Source organism: Anabrus simplex, chromosome 1 (genome assembly GCF_040414725.1).
Source record: "Anabrus simplex isolate iqAnaSimp1 chromosome 1, ASM4041472v1, whole genome shotgun sequence".
Taxonomy (NCBI): domain Eukaryota; kingdom Metazoa; phylum Arthropoda; class Insecta; order Orthoptera; family Tettigoniidae; genus Anabrus; species Anabrus simplex.
Genome location: NC_090265.1, coordinates 1013767870 through 1013792514, shown reverse-complemented (window position 1 = coordinate 1013792514; position 24645 = coordinate 1013767870). Strand labels below are relative to the sequence as shown.

Genomic DNA, 24645 nt, shown 5'->3' with positions numbered 1-24645 from the left:
CATACCATCCCAAACAAATTGTTTATAAACGTTCCAAAGGCGCTAAAACTAGGGAGAAATGGATTTTGGCGAGCTGGAGAACTGCTGGTGATATATCGGAAAAGTCTACAGTTTATTTTTTTGAAAATTTTAACGTAAGATGAATTTGTTTGAATTTTCAAATCACTTTTCCATGTCAGCTGTTCTAGTGGTAAAACTTTAAATTTTAATGTATGATGCTTTATTTAAATGCTTCAATTACATCTTGGAATATGAAAGTAATAAACGGTGCATTAAATAATGCTGATTATTAAAGTATTCTCCAAACCTAACCTATGTTTTGGGTGATCCATGTCAAGATAATAAATCAAAGGGGTTATGAACCATTTTGACAGCTCTAATTCTACCAATATATCTTGGCATGGGACAGTTATGTATGTCTTTATTGAAGAGCTTAATTGGTAAAGAAATTTAGGCTATATCTAAATACCCTATAATGTAGCAAAGAATAGGCGTGTACATCATGAAAGGAAACGACGTGAATTTAACAAATGTATAACTCTACACAAAACCAATGCTTGTCTGTTGGAGTCTTATAAGTTAACAATGCTCAATTATAATAATTATCATAATATTAATGAAATAAATAACATAATTGCACACAGGTGAAAATAGTGATGTAGGTGTTTAAAATATAATCCAACTTAGCCTAAGTTTTAGGTTATACAAGCCAAGTCAATAAACCGAAGGGTAAAAATACCGCGCGAGTTGGCCGTGCGGTTAGGAGCGCGCAGCTGTGAGCTCGTATCCGGGAGATAGTGGGTTTTGAACCCCACTGCCGGCAGCCCTGAAGATGGTTTTCCGTGGTTTCCCATTTTCACACCAGGCAAATGTTGAGGCTGTACCTAAGGCCACGGCCGCTTTGTTCCCATTCCTAGGCCTTTCCTGTCCCATCGTCGCCATTATGTGACGGTGTGACGTAAAGCAAACAGAAAAAAAAATTAAAGTCACAGCACCCAAAGACATTCCTGTATTGAATGACTAAAATGTCACCAGGACACTTTTCTTTCCTGATATGCTCAGCTTGTTAAAAGCCAAATGTAATTAATGTTATTGGCTTCACGCCCCGCTAGCTACTTCTACGATTTTCGGAGACGCCGATGTGCAGGAATTTAGTCCGGCAGGAGTTATTTTACGTGCCAGTAAATCTACCGACACGAGGCTGACGTATTTGAGCACCTTCAACTACCACCGGACTGAACCAGGATCGAACCTGCCAAGTTGGGGTCAGAAGGCCAGCACCTCAACAGTCTGAACCACTCAGCCCGACTTGTGAAAACTAGATGAAGTCATATTTACCTTTATCATGTTTAACTTTTTCCCTCCACAAAGATATTTAATTCTCTTTCATGGGCCCCGGAAGTGAGTAGGCCAGTTGTCCCAACCATAAATATATATTTTTTTGGGAATGATAGATTATAGCCCTATAGTACTATGATCTTTCTTTCTTTCCTTCTTTCTTTCTTTCTTAATCAGTTTATCCTTCAGGGTTGGTTTTCTCTCGGACTCAGCGAGGGATTTCACCTCTACCACTTCAAGGGCAGTGTCCTGGAACGTGAGACTTTGAGTATGGTGATGCAGCTGGTGAGGAGGGCCATTACCTCGCCCAGGAGGCCTCACCTGTTATGCTCAACAGGGGCCTTGTTGGAGGATGGAAGGATCGGAAGGGATAGACAAGGAAGAGGGAAGGAAACGGCCGTGGCCTTAGGTGCCTGGAGGAGAAGTAGGAAAATACGAAAAACCACTTCGAGGATGGCTGTGGTGGGATTCGAAACCCTTCTACTCAGTTGACCTCCCGAGGCTGAGTAGACCCCGTTCCAGCCCTCGTACTATTTGTTTTCAACTTTCATGGCAGAGCCGGGAATCGAAACCGGGCCTCCGGGAATGGCACACATTAACCACTACACCACAGAAGCGGACTAGTACTATAATGCTACCTATATGTTTATGTTAGTGCTGAAATCCAATTTCTTACTTTACTAATGCTGAAAGCCCGAAAATGTAATGTTATTCTTTAATAGGGGAATCAGTCTAGAAGGAAATGTTGAAAGTGATGTGATATCTATCCAGGTTCAGTTGTTATCCTAATACTATGGGTTACAGTACATTGCACGTATATAAAAGATGCCACTTACAAACTTGCTTTTTATCCGCGAAATTCTGCGGCCACAAAAGTCACTATTTTTCAAGAATGATGACATCTACACATGATAGATTGTCTGACTGCGCTGTTTCGAACCTTTCTTCTGTCATTCTGAAGTTATTCGCGATCATGAATAACAAACAATCGGCTTTAGCAACGGCTGATGCACAACGGCTGGTAGAGCTCCATGCGATACGGGATCGTGACGTCACAGCGCGCCGCTTACGTCAGAGGCCGTTTCACTCGCCTTGCGGAAAGGCACTATTAAATATTTTTTTAATGGTAGAAAACAAGGCAACATACCACAATGTAATACGTTTACGTACTATTTCATTGGTGTACTTTTCAAAAAAAATATTTTTGAAAATGATGCATGTTCCCAATTGATAGTTCCCTTACCATGGAAATAGTGGATTGAAATTAGTAGGTTTTTCTTTCTTTTTTAGTTCAACGTGTAACTTTAACTTATAAAATATGCCTGATATTGAGTTTATCTAGTTTTTAACCGTTCAGAATTGTTTGTAAAAGAGATAAATCTATGTAATATTTAACACATAAATATTGTGTGCCATCTGTAGGTCTTTTCAGTTAGTATAAATCATTGTTGTTCAGTCTATGTTCACGCACGGCTGGCATTATGTGTAGAGCTGTAGTTTGCTGCAATCTATATTTATTTCAAAGGCTATATGAACTGGTTCTTATGCTGTAGAGCCGATCAGTGCATAAAGTATGTTTGTTTTGCACTAACAATGATGAAAACCAGAGAACATACTCTGTGCGGGCTTCGTTCTCCGCAATAAATAACACAGCCCATACGGCCTTTGACCTCAGTATGTTAAAAATACATGGCAAGAAATTTTTATGCTCTTAAAGACTGCAAATCTACAGGCCAAGAGCTTTCATCAGAATGCTTTATGATGTCAATCTGTTCAGTCGTTCTCTCAGACTCATGGTCTTAAAAATTAGTCTAGTGTTTTATTATTATAACTATTATTATCATCGTCGTCATCATCATCATATACTGTGCTTGAATTAAAATCTTGAATGTAACTTTGTTGTTACAGATGCCAAACCTCATACAACAACAGCAGTTGAAGTGGGCAGTGCAGTGGGCCTTGCGGATTCCTCCTTCAGCTACACCCATCGTACCAACAGGCATGGCTGCTGTGCTCGTCTGCAGAAACAAGATACTCTTCTTTGTAAGTCTCACTTGTATATCTGATGTTCAAGACTTTAATCACCACTGATCTGCATTTTAGGGCTGTCAACCACATGGCAGATGCCCTATCAGTTGTTTACTTAGTCATTTTCTGAAATGATTTGAAAGAACTTCAAAATGTATCAAACTTCTCTGTTGGCAAATTATTCCAATCCTTAATTCTTCTTTCTGTGAATGAATATCTGCCCCAATTTGTCCTCTTGATTTCAAACCTTATCTTCATATTACATTCTTTCCTATCTTCAAATATAATTAATGCATATTTATCTCCTAATGTAACTCCATGCCATCTCTCCACTGACATCTCGGAACATACTGCATAATACCAATATACTGCGTTGTCAAGCAGCTCCTCTTGTTACTCCCAAGTCCTCTCAGTACAAAGTTTGCATCATTTTCATAACGCTACTCTTTTAATACCAATGTAGTTGGTCCGTTATTGGCCATAACAAATTTTTTCAGCCAACTCATTCCTGGTTACCATTGTTTCACCCCATTGTGCTCATTTGGGATCATCAGTTGGTAAATAAATAGCATGCCTACCAAGATATATGGCTAGTGTATACTGTGAAGGCCACTGTATAGGCTACTTGAAGCCATCGGCAGTGCCAAGGCACTAGGAGAGACTTTGTCTCATTTTCAAAATTTGATGCATGACTATCTTTTCTTTACAGCCTCCTTAATATAATTTTCCCAACGAAGGTCATTCCTTATATTAACACCTAGGTACTTAGAGTAATCCCGATAAGGTGGTGGTGCTGGTGGTGATTATTGTTTTAAGGAGAAGTACAATGGGGCATTCATCCTCTTTATATAACACTAATCAGAGAGAAAAAATAGAAGGGATCTGACATTTTGAAAAATCGGCCAAAGAAAGACAAGAGCCATGAAGGATGTGAAGATGAAAGACTCCCCAGTCCTCGAATGCTCTAATAGCGTTAGGGTCAGAAAAGAACAAAAGGCGGAACAAGTTTTTCTCCGGTTACTCTGGTTTTCCCTGCCATTTTTCATTCCAGCAACACACTCCAATGATATTTCATTTGTCAGTCATCAATCATTGCCCCAGAAGAATGTGACATGCTTGGCGGCCAGCACAATTCTTATCCTCGCCACTAGAAGGGGGCTTCATTCATTCCATTCCTGACCTGCTCGCATGACTGGAAACATGTGGATATGTGATCTAGGTAGTTTAAAGAATTGTTAACTTCATAATCTGTGGTGAATTTAATATAAGGATCTATGGAACTGAGGTAATCTAAGATAGTTTTTCATCTGTTTCTTATTGATTTATGATGGCAAAAATGTTGTCAGCCTATCTGGACCAGTAGAAAATACCTTTGTGATTATTAATGATCTTAGTTTTTTCCATATTTTTTTACTTGTGATTATTTTTGATAGCCTCATACATAAAACATTCTTTCAAAATATTTACCGTATTTAAGATTCAAGTTATTAAAATTCAATTTCTATAAAATACAAAGTCGTGTCTTAAAGAAGCAATACTTCATCCAGCTCTTTACCAGGTGGTAATGTCCCAAGAATGGATGTTACATTCCCGTGCATTACAGCTATGCTGATACGCTGAATAAGAAAAGCAGTTGATAGCGTATGGCCAACACTAAGTGGAGATTTCACTGTTAATGTGTAGAGATATGTTCAGAAATATCGAATGCCTTGGTATTTAAATATTGAATTTACTTGCTTTTAAAATTATAACCTCACTGCTATATGCAATGCCTATAAAACTTCTTTACTTCCTTTCTTCTCGATCTCTTCAATATCCTGAAATAAGTACTACAATTGTTCTGATGCTATGGTGCTTTTATTCTAAACTATGTTGCCCTCCATAGTTTCTCCTGATGAACAACTCCATATTCTTGAACTTCACTATTGCCTAATGCATTGAGTTCTATCCTGCTTATTGACTGCCCATCTAATACCACTTCCTTCTTATCATCATTTCCAGAGAAATCTGTGGTCTCTCCAATAAACATGGAATTCTTCTTTCAATACGGTATATACGAGACCTAAAATATAGTTTTGGACGATTTGAAATAAATAAATAAATAAATAAATAAATAAATAAATAAATAAATAATCTATGAAGTAGATAGGTACTTAACTCATTGCCTCACAAATGTTTCTTTTGCCTGTTGAAGAAGAACCAACAGGTAGATTAGGTGTTCCCATGTGTATAATTATTCCAAAATTTCAGTATTTTTGAAGTGCTATTCGTTTGTGACTAGGTGTGAGAAACATAAAATAATAAATTAACCAAATTATGAATACTTACTGTAGAGGGTCGATGATCTTGGATATTAGGCGCCTTTAAACAACAAGCATCATCATCATCATCATCATCAACTTACTGTAGCTTGCTTAGAATTTGGAACTCATATCCAATTGGTTGCTATTGAAGTTGCAAAAAAGAAGAAAAATTGGGCCAAGAGATAGTGATGAACCCTAAGAATTCTTCGACGTCTACAGATTGAATCCCAGTCAGTGTCTGTGGTTGGGATTCCACGTAAAACTGGAGGTCTTGCAGTTATCATAATATAAAGTACACGCAAGTAAAAACTTCCTTTTCAAGAACTAAGAAGTTAGCTTTCAGATCGTTATTCAGGTACATAAAATCAAGCTACGAGAAATAATAAATAAACCCCATTGATAATATTTTATAGCTTCAGATAACCCAAGTTGGTGTGCAGTATCCAGCTAGTATTGAGCCACCATCTTGTATATGATGTAAACCTGAACCTGCCCCTATTCTTTTTTTTTTTCTTAGAATTTTCTAATAGGATGTAGCCTAAGTTATGAATTTCAAGAAATCAGTGAGAGATCTCATGCATGGGATAAGACTTGGTTAGTATGAAGTGAAAGATTTAGTTTCCTGTCATTAATTATCCCAAAATCCTCTACTCAAATACAGTAGAACCTCGATTATACGTTCCCGGAAACATTTTCCCGTATTATTAGTTCAAATTACGTGGTCCCGCGAGCATCCTAATTAAATCACGTTGTAAAATCCCGCATTATCCGTTCCTCAAAGAAACTATTTCCTGGATCAACCGTCCAGAAATTTCAGTCCCATCAACGCTAAATCCTCGATCACGCGTTTTTCATGAAACTGTATCTTACGGAAGGACAGTTATGGCATACTTAGCCTACGGATCATGGTGTTGATGTCCCGTCATTGTGGTCATTTGAAGAAGTACTGTACTGGAAAAGCGATCGGCGGTGAACTTGCATAAGGGATCGTCTTAGCATCGCATTCGGGTAATATTGTTTACGGAATCCTCGGAAATCATAAAACAGAGTGCCTACGACAATTGGAAGAAGACAGAGCACATTTTGACAGCTCTGTTTGAAGACGGAATGAGTTTCGGTAAATGTTAGTACTTGCAAAACGTCTACATTATGTTCAGGGTTAGATGTTGTTGTTTTTTTTTACTTTTTTCGAGTGTATCGCCGAACAGGTTTTCGGCATTGCCCTCAGGGCACTGTATAGTCACTGGGCTTTCAGGCAGTAATCAAAACTGCTCCTTCTTAAGTAACACCAATGTAACACAAATTTAGTATTTTAATATTATCGTATACGATTATGTTGTCGAGACCAGAACAGATGTTGCACCTTACATACATAAAGCCGTGGGTGGATTTGGAATTGCCTATTACTGTTTTTGTCCTAATATAAGACTGGGAATTTCACGTTTTTGTGTTAGTGTTATAAAAGCCGCAGTCATTTTATTTGTGCACGTTACATTTAAAAACTTTGTATCATTTCGCACTCGTACCAACTTGTACAGCGGGCGCACTTTCCAGCTGAGCTCAAGGTCGCAAATAATCATAATTTCGGAAGTGTTAATGATATATTTTCTCTTTCCAATTTGATTGTTATTAGTGACGGGCAGAATTAAATATAATGCATTCGAGAACTTGAGGATTGATACTTTCAAAACCATATTCTCGAGTTCAACAAGACCTTTAAAAGTCGATGTAGGCCTAATTTATGCGGTACAAGATTTCCATGAACTGACTAGGAACAGTATACCGGTGACCAAATTACAATGGAAGATTTTAAAAAAAGATTTTGCCATCTTGTTGGACGCTTTTGTATCTAATGTGCTTTATTTTATTACATTAGAGAATGAAAAACTACTTGTGGTCGATTTTTGTTTGGCTTGGCGTTACGGGTATTAGATTTTTCGAAGCGTTTAGCTGATCAAAGTTGCTGAACTGAAAGAAGTTTTCAAAGGAATATGACGAAGTTTTCAGAGGAAACTGACGAAGTTTCCCTGGTAAAACTGAATGTAAAGTTTCAAGATTTTTAAAGTCGCATACCGGTAGTTAATGTTTGAAGCCAGCCTTGCGGTCTAACTTGCCTGCCTCTCGCCCGGAGGGCCCGGGTTCGATTACTGGTGATATGGCGACCGCGGTCTAGAGAGCCAGGAATAACGGCCGAGAGGATTGGTCGCACTGACCATGCGTCATCTCGTAATCTGCAGGCCTTCGGACCGAGGGTGGTCGCTTGGTAGGCGGAAGGCCCATTGGGGCTGTAGTTTGGTTTGGTTTAGGGGCGTTTGTAAGATTATAAGTATACATATTTCATTTTTGTGACGTTTAGCCAAATTGTTGATGGTTCATTCGTTCCCGGATTTTCCGTTTTTCCCGTGTTGTACGTTTTATTTTTTCGTGGTCCCTCCAAAAACGGAGAATCGAGGTTCCACTCTAATCACTTTTAATAGAATAATAATAATGATATGGCTAAGCTACTTTGTGCATGCATTTTGATTTGATGCCATGTAGGCTGTCTGTTTCAATATACCATTTTTATTCCAACAAATTACAGAGAAGCATATGTCTACTGGGTGATCTGTGGCTGACTTTTAATTAATTTCGTTAGGTACACACTGAATATATCACCAGATATCTTTTACATGCACACTTCATACAACGTGAATCACCCTTTTTTCTCACCCTAGAAAAACCTGACTACCTCTGCTGGGTTTGTACCTGCAATCTAGAGATCCAGAGATAGACACTTTACCACTGATCCACAGAGGAAGCATTTAATAGAGCATAATTTGTCATATAGTGGGCATTAATATCAGTAATTCCCATTTAAAAACTTGTGGAGAAGTATCTTGTTTGTTCAACGAACAAACCCATAAACGTTAAATTCTATGTGAGAACCACCCTATGACCACTCAGAAACATTGTTCTTGGCTATTTATGTACAAATTACTTACCTGTATTCCCTGTCAATAAAATCAGTCTATGAGAAATAACAATTAAAACTCATTGATGTTATTTTATAGCTTCAAATAACCAGAGTTGGTGTGCAGTATCCAGCTAGTATTGAGCCACCATCATTAGTACTTCCTCTTGTATATGATGTAAGTACAAACCTCACCCAGCTAGCAGAAAAGAGAGACCCTGGACCGGCCTCTGCCACTACAGCAGCAAGTCTTCAGCTTAAGCGATTTGCTGAGTTTGGAGTCAGTCAGAATGAGTGTTCCCTGTTTCCTGCTGTGCGAGATCTGTTGGCAAATCTCATTCTGCCCTCGGAACCACCTTCCCAGGTAATTTAGTACAGTAAATACCCAATGAAAGATTTTTTTTTTTTTTTCCATAGTTTGTTAATTGCACCTTGGTTCTTCTTTGAAGGTTGTGTCATCTCCAGTTCCTACATCCATGCAGCAGTCGCCGGCCATGCAGATGCATTCTCCAATGACTGCTGGAGTGGTTGGCCCCCCACAGCAACCTGGTGGACCACCACAGATGCCATACGCTGTTGGAATGAATATGGCTCAACATCCTATGATGGGACCTCAATGAAATTTACCCTTCTACATGGCGTAGTTCCATGTTTTATAATACTTGGACAGAATGTTGTATATAGTGTGTTTTATACGTTTCCAAATGTTCATAAAACTGATTCCAGCATTTGTAAATAGGAGGACTAGAGAGATTTAACTGCCTCCCTTGGAAGGGAGGGAAGAAAGGAAGAAAAGAAAAAGAAAGTGACAGTACTTCACTAACCTGTAGTTTATAGGATCTACCTGAATAAAGTACAGTAGAATCCCACTGACTTGACCTAATTTCGACTGAGAGGGCACTAACTTTCTGAAATCTAAGTTTTATGGAATAAGGGGTGGGTTATTCACAATTTGTAATATTTTACTGTATATGAAAGTTCTAGTTCTAATGAAAGTTCTAGCACAATACCGGACACAGAAAAGTACAACATATTCTTAAATAATTGTTAAAAATGAAAAAAAATTGCGTACAAAACTGAAGAAATGACTTTCTTTGTAGGAAAAAAAATGTTGTGATGCTTGACTGTCTCTTATACTCATTTTGTTTTCTTGCAGCTTCATCACATAGTTGCACCTTGCTCTTCCATGTAATGGAGCATTCCCTCAGCGGCCTGTAGTCCTTCATTGTGAGTCATCTTTTTAACTTTTCCATTTTCTTTGATCTGTTTGTCTTCTGATTCATTTTCATTTTTATCTTTGTTCTCTTTCACTAGCACAACTATTTCACTATTTAAAATTTCATAGTTTTCATCCTACCCCATCCATTTTCTTACATCACCAGTAACATCCTCACAGCCTGGAATTTTCTTCAAGAAGTCCACTATTTCACAATTTCCCTGCTTTCTTGAAACACATTTCCTGAATGATCCAGCAAATTTCTCTAGGAACGAATGAGGCTTATATGCTAGATTTCATTCCAGAATCAAAGTTTATAATTTTCATGTTTTGTATTGATGACAATATAATTATTGTAGACAAATGAGGTAATCAGTACAATATAAAATTAGTATTTGAGTTTATTTTAATCTTGGTACTAATTTTGGCCTATTGATATTAGGCCATTATCAGCCATAAGATCTTAAAACATGTTAAAAGCTACTTGGCCATACATATAACAAAAATAGATAGCATAGTGCTAGTACCAATATTAAAATAAATTGAAGTACTAATTTTATATTGTATTGATTAGGTGGATTAGCTCATTTGTCTACAGTAATTTCATTCCAAGATTCATATATCCATCCCACTATGTCCAACATGTCTATTTTCTTTAGTTTATCAATCATATCACACCCTTCTTCCACAGCTAAGACAAGAGAAGAAAGAAGTTTACATCTATATCTCTTCTTCAATGCTTCCAAAATTTCCTGGTCCATTGGTTGACAAACAAAGTCTCATTAGAAGGGAGAAACCTGGCTCTTATATCCTGATCAGCATAAATGATTTAGTGATTTTAAAAAGAAGAAAAATTATTGCTCGTCAAGTTTTTGAGTTAGCGGGAGTCGAGTTAGCAGGATTCTACCGTATTAATATTTTCAGCTATTACGTCATTGGTGAAGATTGTCACAAAACTTAGATATTAAAAAAACTAGGAAATCAAATCTAAATGTTTGAGTTTGTGCTGTATCGTTGAACTTATTTTTGTCTCTTATTTCTTCATGGCAACCTTTACCTACAACGTATTAGCTAGATATATTGATGACTGACAAAAGTTTGTATATATTTCTTGTTTACTGTTTTCATAAACAAATTATTACTTTCACAATTATAATTACGTTTATAGAGTGCTTGTTCTCTTTTCGTACCTTTTGAGAAGTTTTTCTCATTAATATTAATAACTTCTGTATGTCTTTTGTTGTCCTGTTTTATTTTGACTGTGTACATATGCTTTTAACTCTATTTATGATTAAAATATCAGTTTTACTTTGTAGATTTCAGTATTAGGTGATCATGCCTAACCCATGCTCCTATAATACTATATATTATGCCTTTCTCCTTTCCTTGATGCTGGCACTCATCTCCTCTGCTCTACAGTAGGTTACAGGGTCAGCATATAATTATAGAGTATAATCCTGTAAACTCAACCTAATTTGGTCTGAGAGGGTGTCAAGTTTCTGAAATGTTGAGTTTTATGGAAGAAGGGTGGGTTATTCACAACTCATAGTATTTTGCTACATACAACCTATGTCAGAAAAGTTCCTGGACTGAGGTAGTAAAAAAATAGAAAAGTTGCACTTACCAAGTAATGATCTTAGCTCCTGTCGAATTAGTCCCCTTGGCTATCTATACACAATTGCCAGTGTTTCTGGAGGTCTTGGAAGCAAGCAGAGAAATTGTCAACTGCGATGCTTGTAAGTTCATGTGTCACAGCCCATTGGATGTCTGCGATATCTTGATGAAATTTTCCTTTCAGTCGCATTTTCACTTGAGGAACAAGAGAAAATCGCAAGGCGAGAGGTCGGGCGAATGTGGTGGATGTGGGACGACAGTGACAGGATGTCTGGCCAGATGCTCGGTATAAAATAAAGCAGTGTGAGGTCTTGCATTGTCGTGCAGTAAGAACCCGTCCTGCAACTGCCAAAAATCAGGGTGGTGACGTCAAATTGCTTGTCGCAAGCGTTTTGAAGACTTCGATGTAAAGAAGTTCACTGTTTCACCTGGTGAACTAACCCTTTACTGTCAAAGAATGCGATCAACATTGTCTTTGTTCTCGAAGGTTGATGTTTGGCTTTTTTCGCGGCTGATGATCCAGGGCTCCGCCATTCTGCAGTTTAGTAGAAGTTACGAACTTCATCTTGTAGATCCGTATTGTTACAGTTAAAACTGAGAAACAATGCTAGGTTGTGGTCCACCCAATCAATACACATCACTTTACAAGTGAACTATTTAATTAAACACTTATTAAAGATATTTAGGGACATGTTTCGTCTCTGTTTGAGACTTCATCAGCCATAAAATCACGTGGTAGATTACAAAACTCAAATCAGAAACTGAAAAAAATGTATTTTTTAAAAAAAGAAGAAGAAGAAGAAGAACCCAATGTCTTTTTAAGGATTATTTGGGAAATGCAAAAGATATAAATATATATATACACATTATTTACACAGATTGACCTGACTTCTTGCAAAAACTTTTGTCTTCAATGTTAAAAAATGAAATTAACTTGAAATTGACAAGCCTGCCATAACATCTTGTATGGAATCAATGTCCATTGTTGCTGTCCGTATTTGAAACGGAAGTTCCTTTTGAACTATTGAGAAAACGTAGGAGCTAGTTTAAAACTTCTTGCAAACAATCTTTCAGCCAAGTTAAATATGAACGACCTTACTTGAAAAACATTGCAAGCATTGTAGGAATCTGGTTGTTTCACTATATTGGTAATGTTTCCCTCTTGGTGTGAACATTATGAACTGTACTAATACTGACAACTAAATATTCCAAAAACTGCGGGCATTCAAAACCACAAAGTTATATAATTTTAACTGAAAATATACATGGTGAAGCACCCAAAAAGAAAAACAATAAACTCCTATGAAAGAAGTGCATATTTACACATACTGAAAACCCACTCATATTGCTGCTAAAATTACATTTTGTGACCTGTGTTATAGGCACCTTTGATCTAAACCCTATTGTCTAATATTTACAATTCATTGAAGTTACATCATCATGCTACGTGTCCGTGCATTAGAATATAATTTGTACTCAACCTTATTCTTCATTGTGTCTCCATTCAAACTTTGAGAGGTTCATAATGGTGTGTTTAGTTATCCATCTCCTCCTAGCTGATTTCAGTGGAGTCCTGAGTCCAACTGCCGTTCGTACCACAAAAGTCCAAGATCCTAGTTCCTTCAATCTCCACTCCTAAAGTGTCTGTGAAAGCAAACACACTCAATGGTCATTTCAGATATCTCCAACCTCATGTGCTTTATAATCTTAGGATTTTTGCCGGCACAGTGTCCCAAACTCAGGAACTTCCTAAGAGTTTTACGTCATTCCTACATGTTTCACTTCACTAAATTGCATGACCTAGTATCTATACTTGTATGTACTCACTGTTCACAATTTCATCCATCTAACCACTTTCTTCACTGTCAGTTATTAATAATAATAATAATAATAATAATAATCAAAAGTTTTCAGTCATCCCAAAAAGTTAGTCAAATATCTGTTGTGCGCACATGGCTTCTTTCCCAGACATGAGTTAATGAATCTGTATCATCAGAATGATATTTATTTCTCAAAATGTTTACAAAAAAAGTTCACAAAGAAATAAATTTCTGAGACACCCACATACGTTTTTCATACTTGCGCCCCTCTGCTAGTTAAATAAATATGGTATGTGCTTGTGCTAGACCAGCCTACGTTATTCTTCTCGCATGCCCACAGCAAGGTTGGGCACAATGAGCACCGAGGAATAAATAACCAGAAAACACAACACATGCACAGGCAGAAAGAAATCGAAAAATGAAAAAAATCAGTAGAAGCTCCAATCAACCAGAGGTGACGGGGCAATAAATAAATACCTTTTGATAGTTTGCGCAAACCAGCTTGAAAATAACCAAAAAGAAAAGTCATGAACTGAACTCGAGCCTATTAAATCAAAAGGATAAAATTTAATAGGCTGTCCGTCCTACTCCTTAAATAATAACACCGAGTAGTGAACGCAAAGTTTATTAAATAAACATAAGGAAACCAAAATAACATAAACGGCCACATATCAGTCAGAAACGAATAAAATAATGAATGAAAACAGGCCTCATGAAATCAACACATATAAACTTTTTCACTACCATCATAGCATTGTGTCTACTCATAGTAGGATCCAGTCAACAGATTCAACACTCATAATAAATATATTCAGAACATAGGGAAAGAAACTGTTACCTTAAGAACAAAATATCTTTGTTGGATTACGCAGACCTTGGCCCAAAGCAATTATCATGTGCCTTTTCATTTCAACAGGACAAGCATTGACCGAACATGACACACGGTCATAAAATAAAAAATAAAAACTCACAACAGTGATTTCCAATGAACTTCACAAAAGGTAAAGGCGGAAAGGTAAACACGGCCGGGCCAAAAAGCAAAACAACACAACAACAACAAAATGGGGGAGGGGGAGTCACGCTCAAGCATGGCACCCAATATCAAGGATGAACAATAAGTTGCTAAGAAAATAGGAAGTCAAATACACACACACACACAAAAAAAAAATGCAAGTGGCCAGGAAAATGCTAAGATAAGAACAAACAAACAACACACCTAGGGAATATGATATGCGTCTTACATATCTCTCTTTCGAACACTCGCGCCTATAGTTAGAAGGTTCCAACAAACAGAGAACAATGGTAAGGAAAAAAACACAAAAGTGTACAAGTACGGTTCATAAATAATGTCTCGCACGGATTTGCGAGGCCAAACCCACACAACATTGGATGTCCAGTTCACATTATCAATACCTCTCCCATACACAACTCAAATGCCAACGCAGCACCAGCCTCCCATGCACTTGCTTTTCCGATACACAACCACATAATGGGGACATTGGAGAGCAAATTGGTACATGAATAATATCATGAACCGCAGAATAAAGGCAACATAATACACTTCCTAGGTGCAACAAAACTCATTCACTCAATACGGACACTCAATGATTGTAAGACACAGATCAGTGTCCCGAGTTGTGACACCAAGAAAAACACAGCTAATATAAATAATGTCACATGGATAACAACGGTACGAACCAAGACGGGCCACAAAATAACGGGTGTTAAAAAGGGAAGGGCAGAGTGTGGGGTAGGGCTGTTCAGCAGGAATACTATTGCACGCAACATAGTTTCTGTTAGACACGTAAACGAGCGAATGATGTGGGTAGATTTGGCAGTTGGAAGATTTAGGACGAGAATTGTCCAAGTGTATTCACCATGTGAGGGTGCAGATGAGGATGAAATTGACAAGTTTTATGAAGCATTGAGTGACATCATAGTCAGGGTCAACAGCAAGGATAGGATAGTGCTAATGGGCGATTTCAATGCAAGAGATGGGAATAGAACTGAAGGATACGAAAGGGTGATTGGTAAATATGGGGAAGATATAGAAGCTAATAGGAATGGGAAGTGTTTGCTGGACTTCTGTGCTAGTATGTGTTTAGCAGCTATTAATACATTCTTCAAGCACCGCTACACATGGGAGGGTAGGGGTACCAGATCCATAAGAGACTATATCTTAACCGACTTCGAATTCAGTTAATCTGTTAGGAATGTACCGATTTTGGGGGGATTTCTCGATGAAACAGACCACTCTCTGATATGTAGTGAACTAAGAATCTTAGGCCTAGGATAGAGAAAGTGAAATCTGTCTGCAAATGAATAAGGGTAGAAAATCTCCAGGACGAGGAAATTAGACAGAAGTACATGCATATGATTGGTGAGAAGTTTCGAACAGTAGACAGTAAGCAAGTTCAGGATACAGAAAGTGAATGGGTGGCATACAGGGATGCTGTAGTAGAAACAGCAAGGGAATGCCTTAGAACAACTGTGTGTAAAGATGGGAAAAGGCGAACATCTTGGTGGAATGATGAAGTGAGAACAGCTTGTAAACGTAAAAAGAAGGCTTATCAGAAATAGCCCCAAGCAAGGGCTGGTGCAGACAGGGAATTGTACGTAGATGAAAGAAACAGAGCAAAACAAATAGTTGTTGAATCCAAAAAGATTTTGGAAGATTTTGGTAATAACCTAGAAAGGCTGGTCAAGCAGCAGGGAAACCTTTCTGAACAGTAATAAAGAATCTTAGAAAGGGAGGGGAAAAGGAAATGAACTCATAGATCCCAAGGAATCACTGGACAGGTGGAGGGAATATTTTGAAAATCTCAACGTAAAAGGAAATCTTCATGCTGGTGTCGCTAACAACGGAGCTCATGGGGAGGAGGAAAATTATGTTGGTAAAATTACGCTTGAGGAAGTGGAAAGGATGGTAAAACTCCATTGTCATAAAGCAGCAGGTATAGATGAAATTAGACCTGAAATGGTGAAGTATAGTGGGAAGGCAAGGATGAAATGGCTTCATAGAGTAGTAAGATTAGCACGAGTGTTGGTAAAGTACCTTCAGACTGGACAAAAGCAGTAATTGCACCTATCTATAAGTAAGGGAACAGGAAGGATTGCAACATCTATCGAGGTATCTCATTGATTAGTATACCAGGCAAAGTATTCACTGGCATCTTGAAAGGGAGGGTGCATTCAGTGGTTGAGGAGAGGAAGTTGGATGAAACCCAGTGTAGTTTCATACCACAGAGGGGCTGTCAAGATCTGATTTTCATTATGCATCAGGTAGTTGAAAAATGCTACGAGAGGGATAGACATTTATGTTTCGTAGATCTAGAGAAAGCATATGACAGGGTACCGAGGGACAAGATATTCACCATACTGGGGGACTATGGGATCAAGGATAGGTTATTAAAATCAATCAAAGGCATTTATATTGACAATTGGGCTACAGTGAGAGTTGATGGTAGAATGAGTTCTTGGTTCAGAGTACTTACAGGGGTTTCACCTTTGTTCATCATAGTTTACATGGATCATGTGCTTTATTTATTTACCCGTGTCAGAAGCATACTTAATCATACATTTAAAATAAAGTAATAATTAGACTATTTACAAAAATTAACAAACAAAGGAAAATTGACCAAATTTACTGTACATCTAGATGGTGCTTTTCCAAAACTGAGCCACAACTATGGCATTGTCATTAGCAAGCATTAAATCTTGCTCTGAGCATGAAAATGTGCAGAGAGGGCGTTGATACATGTGGTTCACTGTTTGTTCTTCACCGCAGTCGCACTTGCTGTTTTCTGATGTGAAGCCCCGTAACTTAAGTGAGGACTTAGCCCTGCTGACACCAGTTCTTAATCTGTTAAGGGACCTCCAAACACTCTAGTCTTCATTGTAGCCAGCCGGAAGATGTTCACACGACTCCATCTATTCTTGCTGCTTAGATTTCCACAAGGGAAGTCTTGCCTTATCTAGTGGTCCTTTCAAGGGCTTTGATGTCTGTAGGAAAATTTTCCTGGATTTCAGCCTAGATTGAGATTGATGATAACCAAACAGCGAACGAGCTTCAGCGTACTCAACCTTCAGTCGTTCTTGATCAGCAGCGACTTCTCGACAAATACTTGGAGGTGCAACGCCAGCAAGACTGTATAGCTTCTCAACAGGGGTAGGTTTCAGGCATCCTGTGATTAATCTACAAGCTTCATTCACGGCAGGGTCCACAGTCTTGGCGTGGGATGATCTATACCACACATGGGATGCGTATTCTGCAGCAGAGTAAAGGGGGGATTCCACTGAGGCAACATTTGGGCAACATGAAGCATGCGACAGTGACGCATGCTGCAGTCAGCCTTCAATTGAGGAAACACGGCTCGACATGTAGCGTGCGGCTGTGTAGCTTGAGACATGTTGCAATCTGTCGAACACTCTCTGGTGCCGCATGCCTCAAAAATGTGCTTGTTGAACAGTGTCGCCCGGGATCCGACAGTGTGCGGATTGGTGCTACAGTTTCCGTGCGGCAAGATGGAGTAGGCTGTTGAAAAAACTGTGAATTTAATTGAGGATTACCACAATGCTCCGGAATTGTGGAATGTAACTTTGAGTGACTGTAAAAACGATAGTATTAAGATGGATACGTTGAAACGGCTCTCATATAAATATAATTGCAGTGTCCAGGAACTGAAGAAGAAAATTAAAAATTTGCGTACAGCTTTCCACCGGGAGCACAAAAGAATTCAGAAAGTGAAAACGAGTGGTGCTTCTCCACTGAGAGGAAAGATATGTTTCGGGTATAATCTACTTACCTTTCTTCTTGACATCGATGCTCCGAGCAAAAAAATACTTCGTCAGGTGTCATTGGGGAACGTGATGTGAGTTGATTTTAAGCCACCGTTTTCCTTTAATAAATAGTTAACTGACAGTGATTATGTACTTTTGTAAGTAAGATCATGATTTATTCAAAGTCTGGTTTTCTGGTTGTTAGTAACGGAACAGTTTGCACTAGAAAAAAAATTAGAGATAACAATGAAAATATAATTTGACACCATACTAGTAATAATAATAATAATAATAATAATAATAATAATAATATATTCTACGTATCAGTACCGTATGACATTTTCATCCCTGTAGGTTTTTTGTAAATACATCGTTTAATAGCATAACAACAAATGTTTCTCCTTTGTACACTGTTAACACACAACGATAATCTACTTGTCATTTAGAAATCCATTCGTCACAACTCTAATTGCGCAATCTTCCAACACTGTTCACTACAATCTTTTTCTTCCTCACTGTGTCTACTTCTAGTGTCACAGTTCATTTTCATGATATAGGTTTATTAGAAATATGAACGGTAAGGGGGTAAAGTAATCGAAATATGGTTAGGATATTGTACTTTAAACTAATATATTTTGATAATGATTAAATTGCAATGTACAAGAAGCTTCTAAACTTCCCGTACCTCTAAGCATACTGATCCTGCCATGGTACGCAGCCTTCATCTGACATCGCTTCGTGAGAATTCCAATGTGGTTTGTTTCCCAGAGGCTCCATACCTGTATCAGCTTGGAACACTCCGCGTCATGATCCAGGAATGATATTACCATCTTGGGTGTCGGTGTCAAATGTCCCCGGAGGCGAATAAAGAGATCTTGAAGTAGGACGTTTTCTGAGAAAGTTGTGTAGATAAATACATGTGGTAGTTACAGTCAGTGCATTTTCTACACTAAACTCCATAGGCTTTCTAAATACTCGGAAAACACTGGCCAGCAATCCGAAGCAGTTTTCTATGATTTTGCGAGCACGTGAATGTCGGTAATTGTAGATTCTATGGGGTGAGCCTTTGTCGTGACAACCAGAGTATGGTTTCATAATGTGCTCTTGTAAGGGAAATGTATCATCCGCTACAAGAACATAAGGCGATGATATTTCTCTTCCTGGAAGAGGTTCTGGATCTGGGAGAGAAAATTTTTGTGATAAATCCTTGTAAAATCCAGTTTCCCGGAATACTCCACCGTCCGGAATCCTTCCTTGACATCCAATATTAGCGTACAGGAAGCAATATGTTGCATCAGCGACTGCCATCAACACGATGCTGAAAGTTCCCTTGTAATTAAAAAATTGACTACCACTTCCTTTTGGACACTTCACCAATACATGTTTTCCGTCACACGCGCCAATGCAGTGAGGATAATTCCATGAAGTCTCAAAATCGTGTGATACTCTTCCCCACTCTTCTTGTTTGTTTGGAACCTGAGGACAATAATTTTGTTATTAGTAAAGTACACAATAGAGAAATGGGAAAGTTAATATCCACCTTTTCAATACAATATATTACGTGAAGGTTTACATTTAAAACATCACGTTTATTTACATTTGGTACCGGTTTCGACAATGTTTGATGTCATCATCAGCCAGGACAACTATACAAAGATATATTACATTAATCGTGACTATCTTTGTATAGTTGTCCTGGCTGATGATGACATCCAACATTGTCGAAACCGGTACCAAATGTAAATATACGTGATGTTTTAAATGTAAACCTTCACGTAATATATTGTATTGAAAAGGTGGATATTAACTTTCCCATTTCTCTATTGTGAATCTTGATTCAATACGGAACCTGAAGAATGAAATTCTTAATGTTAAATTAGTAAAGTATGTTGAGTACTCAGCCTGAAAGCTGGTTGAATCCTCAACAGCTCTACCTTAAGCTGCCATAGATAGCATAGGTATCGCTGAAGAGGTTTACAAGGGAAATGAGGAGTGAGGTAGTTTCCTGTTGCTTTCTTCACCGAGCCAGCCGTTGGTATTACACATCAGTTAGCCGAGCCCACTGACATGTAGCACCAACCGACCCTATATGCAACATGTTCACACCATTCATATCAGGGACTGGTTGCTTAAGGAATGATGTTACTAATGTCGCTCAATATCTCAGTCACTTTCTTATTAGTATTATTTAATTGTTACATAGACTTAATTTATTCATATTACTTCTTTACCTGCAAGCTACAATGATTTGTTACTCTTTATTTAAGGAGGAGACTTTGGAAACTGCAGATTTACTCCGCACTGCAACTCCAGACTCTGCAGAAATCTCAGTGGATGATCCATCAAATCAGATTTTAGAAAACATGGACAATAATCAGTGTCCTGCTGAGGAAATTGGACTTGGAAACAAGAATCGTGGAAAGTGCAAGAAAAGGAAATGCAATCTGCAAGAGGAAAGAGTCGAAGAAGCTTATAGTATTTTGAAGTCTTCCATTATGAGAGATGAGTTTGCAGTATATGGAGAATATGTGGCAAATGAGCTGAGAAAAGTATCTCCAAGAGTACAAGTTCTAGCAAAGCACAGGATTAATAACATTTTATTCGAAGCTTCAATTGGCAACTACGACTTTCAGTCTCCAAGCTGCACTAGAAATTTTATCGATACCCTACCCTCAAATAATAGTAGCTACGGGTCACCCTCAACTACATCATATTCTACACTTCAGTCTCTGGCGCCTGTATGTTCACCTGAGGAGCATGCTTCTGGAACGAAATTTCACAACCACAGTGCAACAACACTGCTGACAGCCAAGCAGATTTCGTGGAATTACTTCCTCCACAACTTGAAAGTTAAATAATGGTGTTATAAATGAACATATAGAACAAAGTGACTGTTACTCCAGAATATTATGGGTTATTATAAATGTGACTATTGTAAAACCCAGTTTACAATCTAATGCCCATTCGGGCGAACCTTTCTTGTTAATAAATGTATATGTTTTAGATGACCAGATCCTGCTTATTTTGCTTTGGGTTCTGTTATCATTCATTTTACTCTTTAACTGGTGATGTGAGCTGTTGTTAATGTGACCTTGCCTTTCTCAACACATTTCACACCTTCAGTCAGGAATATTCAGTTGCAGAATGATTTTTTTTTTTTAAGTCGCACCGACACGGATAGGTCTTATGGCGACGATGGGATAGGAAAGGCCTAGGAAGTGGGAGGAAGTGGCCGTGGCCTTAAAGTACAGCCCCGGTATTTGCCTGGTGTGAAAATGGGAAACCACGGAAAACCATCTTCAGGGCTGCTGACAGTGGGGCTCGAACCCACTATCTCCCAACTACTGGATACTGGCCGCACTTAAGCGACTGCAGCTATCGAGCTCGGTATAATTGGTTTCAAAGTGTATTGCACGTTCTAATGTATAGGATTATTTCTGTTTGCACTAGTTATTTTCTTGTTCTTTGGATTATAGGAAATCAGTGAAAAGTTATTTATGGTGTTTGCGGTGTATTTGTACAATTTAAGTGACAACGGGTAACGTGAAATTTATGAGAATGTCTGCATTCTGTGAGTAAAACATATATTACCATAATATCATATTTGCATTAGTATATCCTACGTATGTTATATTGTGAAAGATTATTAAATCCTGAATCAGATAAAATAATTATAGTACTTGTGTAAATTGTCAAATGTTTCTTATTGAACTCTGTTTGTCTGGAGACTCGAAGACCTCACATCACCAATTATGTTCCAAATTCCGTACGTATCCAGTTAAAGGTTTCAAACAGGAAAACAATTCTAAGTTTTGTAATTTTCCAAGATACATGTGATCGATGTGTTATCGTAAACTGGAGTAACATTGTGACACGCTAGAATCCTCCAGAATCCAATATATTGGCTTAGAATTTTGCCAAAGAAGGTTTGTAACTTGAAGAATGTCACACTGCAAGTTACTAGTGGACTATGAAGTAAACAGTTTTGTTTATGACTTCTTATACTTTTCACGAATTTTCTCCATTCTGGCATAAAGTTAACCCAGTTGGCGGCACATTTTATTACGAAATTAAAACTGGAAAAATAAATATTATAATAATTTAACATTTTGATTCTTACAGGTAATTATCTTAAATGTACTTACCTTTACGAAGTCTTTTAAGGCACTTATTAAAGCGTGCACACCGGGCGAGATGGCCGTGCGCATAGAGGCGCGCGGGTGTGAGCTTGCATCCGGGAGATAGTAGGTTCGAATCCCACTATCGGCAGCCCTGAAGATGGTTTTCCGTGGTTTCCCATTTTCACACCAGGCAAATGCTGGGGCTGTACCTTAATTAAGGCCACGGCCGCTTCCTTCCAACTCCTAGGCCCTTCCTATCCCATCGTCGCCATAAGACCTATCTGTGTCGGTGCGACGTAAAGCCCCTAGCAAAAAAAAAAAAAATAAAAAAAAAAAAAAAAGCCGTGCACACCTCCAGAATGATTCGTGACATGCTAGGTTCAGAAACTCGAAACAAGTACATCAGGGAAGTATAGCTGTCACCAGTAGCCAAAAATCGAAGGGTAAGCAACAGTCTAACTTTCGGCGATATCGCCTCTCGAAAATTGGTATCGGACTTTGCAATGATCGGTCCCACCTTCTCTAACAAAAATTCAAAATCTTCCTGGCTCATCCATGTAAAATTTTTGAAATGCGCTTTGTCGTCAGCCAACAGCTTCTGAAATAATTCATGCTGTACTTGATTTGATCGAATAATTCTTGTCTCCACCACCGGGGCCGTTTTCTCCTACAACCGTGCTGAATAACAATGTTCGCTGCTACCGCATTAGTCTGCAGACATCCTTCTCGGTAAAAGTCGGGTGAGAAACTGTTGCCTTGGTTGAATAAAGTTTGTAGCTGGCAACACGTCTCCACAAGTGACTCATGCTACACCCGGCAACATATGTGGCATGCCACATTTTTCTGCCACACTGATAACAAGCCGCATGCTACAAATAGCAACATTTGTTGCCTGTTGCATGCTCCATGTCACCCAAATGTTGCCTCAGTAGAATCCCGCCTTAACACAGAGCCAATGCAGTGGTTCTAAGAACTTATGCCTTTGCACCCCAGTTTGTACCTCTCAGCTTCCTCAGGATGTTGTTTCTGGCACTGACTTTGTGTTTGATGTTGGAACAGTGTTTTCTGAAAGAGAGAGTGGTCCAGCGTTACCCTTAGGTACTTTGGGGTGAAAGAATGTTCCAAGAGGGTTCCATTCCAGGAGACATGTAATTTCCTTGATGCCTCTCTGTTTTTGAGGTGGAAAGCACAAAGCAGAGATTTTGGCGGATTCGGCTGTAGGTGGTTAGCCTTGTAATAGGTGCCTAATTCCTTCAGAGCGCTGTCAAGAGTGAGTTCTACCTCTTCAAAAGTTGCACACTGGCAGGCTAGCGCAAGGTCGTCTGCATATATGAAACTTCTTGTTTTGTTAGGGAGTGGTTGGTCATTGGTATAAATATTAAATAGCAATGGAGCCAGTACGCTTCCTTGGGGCAATCCATTTCTCTGTGATCTCCATCTGCTTCTTTGTCCTTGAAAGTTAACAAAAAACCAGCAGTTCTGCAACAAGGTTGACATCAATCTGGTAAGTTTTGAATCTTTTGCGAGTGTAAAGATCTTCTGAAGCAGTATACGGTGGTTCACTGTATCATATGCAGCACCGAGGTCAATGAAGCTACCGCTGTAATTTGTCAGTTTTCAAAACCATCCTCAGTGTACTGCGTGAGGTTGAGAACTTGTGCAACAGCATTCTTGCCTGGTCTAAAGCCTGCCTGTTGTGGAATGAGGTTTTTGTTGATAGTCTGGATCTGTTGAGTATCATCCTTTCAAAAATCTTATATAGGTGGCACAGGAGAGATATTGGTCTGTAGTTCCTTTCCAGGCTTTAGAACAGCAATTACACGTGCTTTGCTCCACAATTTTGGAATCTTGGACACCTGTAGGCAGTTATTATAAAACTGTAGCAACCATTCTTTCGTGTTTCTTCCAAAGTTCTTTATTTGCTCAACTCGCATATCATCCAAACTCGCAGCTTTACCTGATTTGCACTTGATTATTGCATTTTCCAACTCAGTGAAATTGAAATGTTGCATGAACTCGGATGTTATTTCATCCCTACCTGCAGGTAGCTTCAACATAGCTCTCCGGGTTTTAGCTTCTTGCTTTATTTTGCCATTCATGAGAAGTTGGTGGGCAATCTGATTGGCTGTAACAGAAGAAGGTGTGTTACTCATGGTTGGATCTCTGCTCAGCTTCTTCAGAAGTCTCCAGACCTTTTGGCTGCTCTGCATCATATCCAATTCTTCCATTAATTTTGACCACCTCTCTCTTTTTGATGAGGCTATTAGAGAAGTTAGGGCGTGTGCTGCTTTAATAGTTTCCTCACCCATTAGGTTCTGTTCGAATAGCTTGTAGTAGTCCTCTAGTTGCGAGACTGTATCCAGATTAAGACCTTCGATGTAACTGGTGCGACATCCACAGGGAATAGATATACGAGAACTTTTCTTAACAGCCTCAGTGAACTGGTCGTATGATTCAGGAACTGGTTTGATGTTTT

General features: G+C 38.6%; 2 protein-coding genes across 2 annotated transcripts in view; both read left to right on the top strand.

The window, feature by feature from the left end:
• The window catches only part of MED14 (mediator complex subunit 14), a 286657-nt gene extending 277059 nt beyond the window's left edge, over positions 1–9598 (top strand). The window contains exons 26-28 of the mRNA XM_068225329.1: positions 3247–3381; positions 8720–8983; positions 9069–9598. Of these exons, the coding sequence (XP_068081430.1) occupies positions 3247–3381; positions 8720–8983; positions 9069–9239 (570 nt within the window). The 3' untranslated portion in view covers positions 9240–9598. The remainder of the gene's footprint in view (positions 1–3246; positions 3382–8719; positions 8984–9068) is intronic.
• Positions 9599–17898: 8300 nt separating this feature from the next.
• Positions 17899–21016, top strand: LOC137496967 (uncharacterized). The gene is made up of 2 exons (XM_068225171.1): positions 17899–18140; positions 20252–21016. Exons 1-2 carry the CDS (start codon positions 17899–17901, stop codon positions 20904–20906), a joined length of 897 nt encoding a protein of 298 aa, XP_068081272.1. The 3' UTR covers positions 20907–21016.
• Positions 21017–24645: the final 3629 nt, after the last annotated feature.